Here is a 2,986-nt window from a genome sequence, read left to right as displayed (position 1 = left end):
TCAATTGGTGGAACAGGGATTACAGGTTCGTTTCAACGAGCATGGTTGCTTCGTTGAGGATTTCAAACATGGATGTAGAGTCATTGCTAAAGGAAAGAAAGAAGGCAGGTTGTTTAAGCTGGATGCTGGAATTCCTGAGTTAAAATCAGCCATGTTCTCTAAAGGCAAAAATGTGGTACAGGACATTGATATGTGGCATAAGAGGATTGGACATGTCAATATACAAAGATTAAAGAACATGCAGACAAGAGGCATTGTGAGTGGGCTGCCTAGATTTAAGTGAGATTTAAGTATGATGGGAATATGCATGTTTGTGAAGCCTGTCAGTTTGGAAAGCAGGCAAGGTTGCGGTTTCCTAGAGAAGGAAATATGAGTAGCAGGCCACTTGAGATAGTACACAGCGATGTATGGGGTCCTGCACAAAACCCATCTATCAAAGGCAGTTTATATTATGTGACATTCATTGATGATTTCAGCAGAATGACATGGATATACTTTGTTGAAATGTGCAATGTCCAATTGTTGGGATATTGTGTTGGTACCCTAGAGGGGTATGTTTGTGGGAATTATGGTAGCCACACAAGAGGATGTGGACTACATGAATGGATGTGGGACATGGGTCACCACAAGCTGGATGTGGAGGATGCCACATAGTAGGCTTATGCCTTGAGACTCTCTATATAAGAGGTCTACCATTGTATGATCATCAAGCATTGGAATACATTGTTGAGTGTTGCCTATGCTGTTGTCTCTCCGTTATGGATTTTCTTGTATGGTTCAATCCTCCATGATTATTACACTAATCTTGCATTGCCCTAGGCTTAGTGGCGATCTCATCTTGTTTCTTATCATGGTATCAGAGCTGGTCATCCGCTAAGCTTAGGTAGATTAGTGTGTTTTCTTTTATGTCTTTTGTATAGAGAAAAATAATGGCAACACTCTATCATTAGGGAGAGTTTTGTGTGAGATTATGCCTTTGCTGGATTTGAAGTAGCCCATGGAAGAGGCAAGCTGAATCAAAGACTGAAGACTGGTGCTGTTCAAAGATTTGCTGCTCGTGTGCTCATGGAAGAAGGAAGAGGATGCACGGCATGTCTTTGAGGAATTACCTCATTGCGATGTGATTTTCTGGAATGCCATGATCTTGAGGTATGCTGTGCAAGAAGAAAACCACGAAGCTTTTAGGCTTTATGCACAAATGCAAGAGAAAGGTATATCACCAAATAGCTTTACCTTTGTTGCCATCTTGAAATCTTGTGGCAACACAGCAACTCTGGAAAATGGAAGGGAACTGCATTCTCAAATTAGTAGTGCTGGTTTGGAGACTATGGCGATTGTCGCAACCAATCTTATTGACATGTATGCTAAATGTGGAAGCATGGTTGATGCCCAACAGTCGTTCAATGCATTGCCCATGAAAGATGTACAATGGAGTGCCCTGATGGCAGGATATGCGTATCAGGGAGAGTGTGAACTTGTGTTTCATTTGTTCGAGATGATGCAGAAGGAAGGCCAAGTGGCCAAGGCAATGGCAATGGTAGAGAAGATGCCGTTCCAACCTAATGTGGTTGTTTGGTGGACGGTGTTGGGAGCTTGTCAAAAGTGGAAGAATATAGAGATTGGAAGGCATGCTTTCGAAAATGCAATTAGGTTGGATTATTTACATCCTGCAGCATACGTCTTGATGGGAAACATATATGCGGATGCTTGTTTGTGTGAGAACCATGATGTCATCTAGGTGCTGAGAAGAATTGGTTGAGCATGGAAGGCGCCAAGAAAGAACCGTGGAGTGAATGATGCAGAGGTGACATCCCCAAAGCAAAGATACATGTCAAAAAGGTAATTTTCTAGAATGGGGAAGGATTCGTGCTTTGTTTGGACTGTGTGATCCAAGAAATACCCTAGCAGAGGAAAAGAAAGATGCACTGTGCAGGCAAGAATGAGAAGCTGGCCTTCGTGGCACCCTAGCCCATGCCTACACGGCATCCATGCGTGCCATGAGGGAAGTCACTTCAAGAACTACAAAAGTGTTGTAGTTGCACAGTGTTCCTATCCACCAGGGTCTCTGTGGCAATGGGGTCTCTGTGTGCTGAGAAGAGATGTGCGCTGACTATGAAGAAATTATTCTTCAGATTTTTGGTTATGAAGGAAGGAATGGCACGACAGCAAAACCAAAACTGCAAATGGATCCGATGAGAAGTGTGAGCTGAAGAAGGCTCGCTGAAGAAGAGCATAACCACAGAAGGAGAAGATTGAAGGAGAACTCGACATGATGGCAAGAGAGCAGCCGCAGCAGGAAGACGATGGCCGCAAGGCGGTTAAGAAAAACATGATAGGGCTGCCCCTTATTTCTATTGTGAAAACCCTAAGGTCTAAAACCTTATCCATGGATATTTCAATTGTGGTGCATATCCCCCCATCAGATGCCTCGTTAAAATTTTCTTATGTCTTGGAAAAATGACGCATTATTAGCTTGTGCGACAAGCCGCAGATTTTATTTTATGACGAGCATTTGCGGGTGCCCTGCCCTTGCATTGGCATAAAATGGATGTAATTTTCTCTCACCCATGATTATGAGGGTTCTCTGCCCGAGCCTCGGGAGCTCAAAAGGTCTTGTATTATGGTGTGCTTTGAATTGTGCACGCAGGGGTGTTGCACTAGGGTTGGTTCCTTTTCCTTGACACATGAGGTGTCTAAAAAGCACTTGGGTGGTTCCGCCCGAGCAGCATGGTGCTCGAAATGGACTTGAGGTGTCTAGGTTGCTAGACACATGCACACACTTTTGTTGAACACTCCAATTTGTCATTAAGGGGGAGTGTTGAGAGAGTGAGTTTGGCAATGCCAAATCATTGGGGGTGAGAGCTGAGATGGTCACACTGATTGTACATTGAGGAGGGGTGTTGAAATGTGCAATGTCCAATTGTTGGGATATTGTGTTGGTACCCTAGAGGGGTATGTTTGTGGGAATTATGGTAGCCACACAAGA

General features: G+C 43.8%; 1 protein-coding gene across 1 annotated transcript; it reads left to right on the top strand.

Annotated features, from left to right (window-relative positions):
* The first annotated feature begins 1,138 nt into the window (after positions 1-1,138).
* On the top strand, positions 1,139-1,738 carry LOC147617423 (pentatricopeptide repeat-containing protein At3g02330, mitochondrial-like). Its single transcript, XM_086775386.1, has one exon. It carries the CDS (start codon positions 1,139-1,141, stop codon positions 1,736-1,738), a length of 600 nt encoding a protein of 199 aa, XP_086631512.1.
* Positions 1,739-2,986: the final 1,248 nt, after the last annotated feature.

This window comes from Cibotium barometz, chromosome 36 (assembly GCF_041138505.1).
Source record: "Cibotium barometz isolate CiBa-2024 chromosome 36, ASM4113850v1, whole genome shotgun sequence".
NCBI lineage: Eukaryota > Viridiplantae > Streptophyta > Polypodiopsida > Cyatheales > Cibotiaceae > Cibotium > Cibotium barometz.
This window is presented reverse-complemented; position numbering and strand designations above follow the sequence as displayed.

What these genes read in the sequence shown, in the direction of transcription:
- LOC147617423 (XM_086775386.1), top strand. Translation starts at nt 1,139, where the DNA reads ATGATCTTGAGGTATGCTGTGCAAGAAGAAAACCACGAAGCTTTTAGG.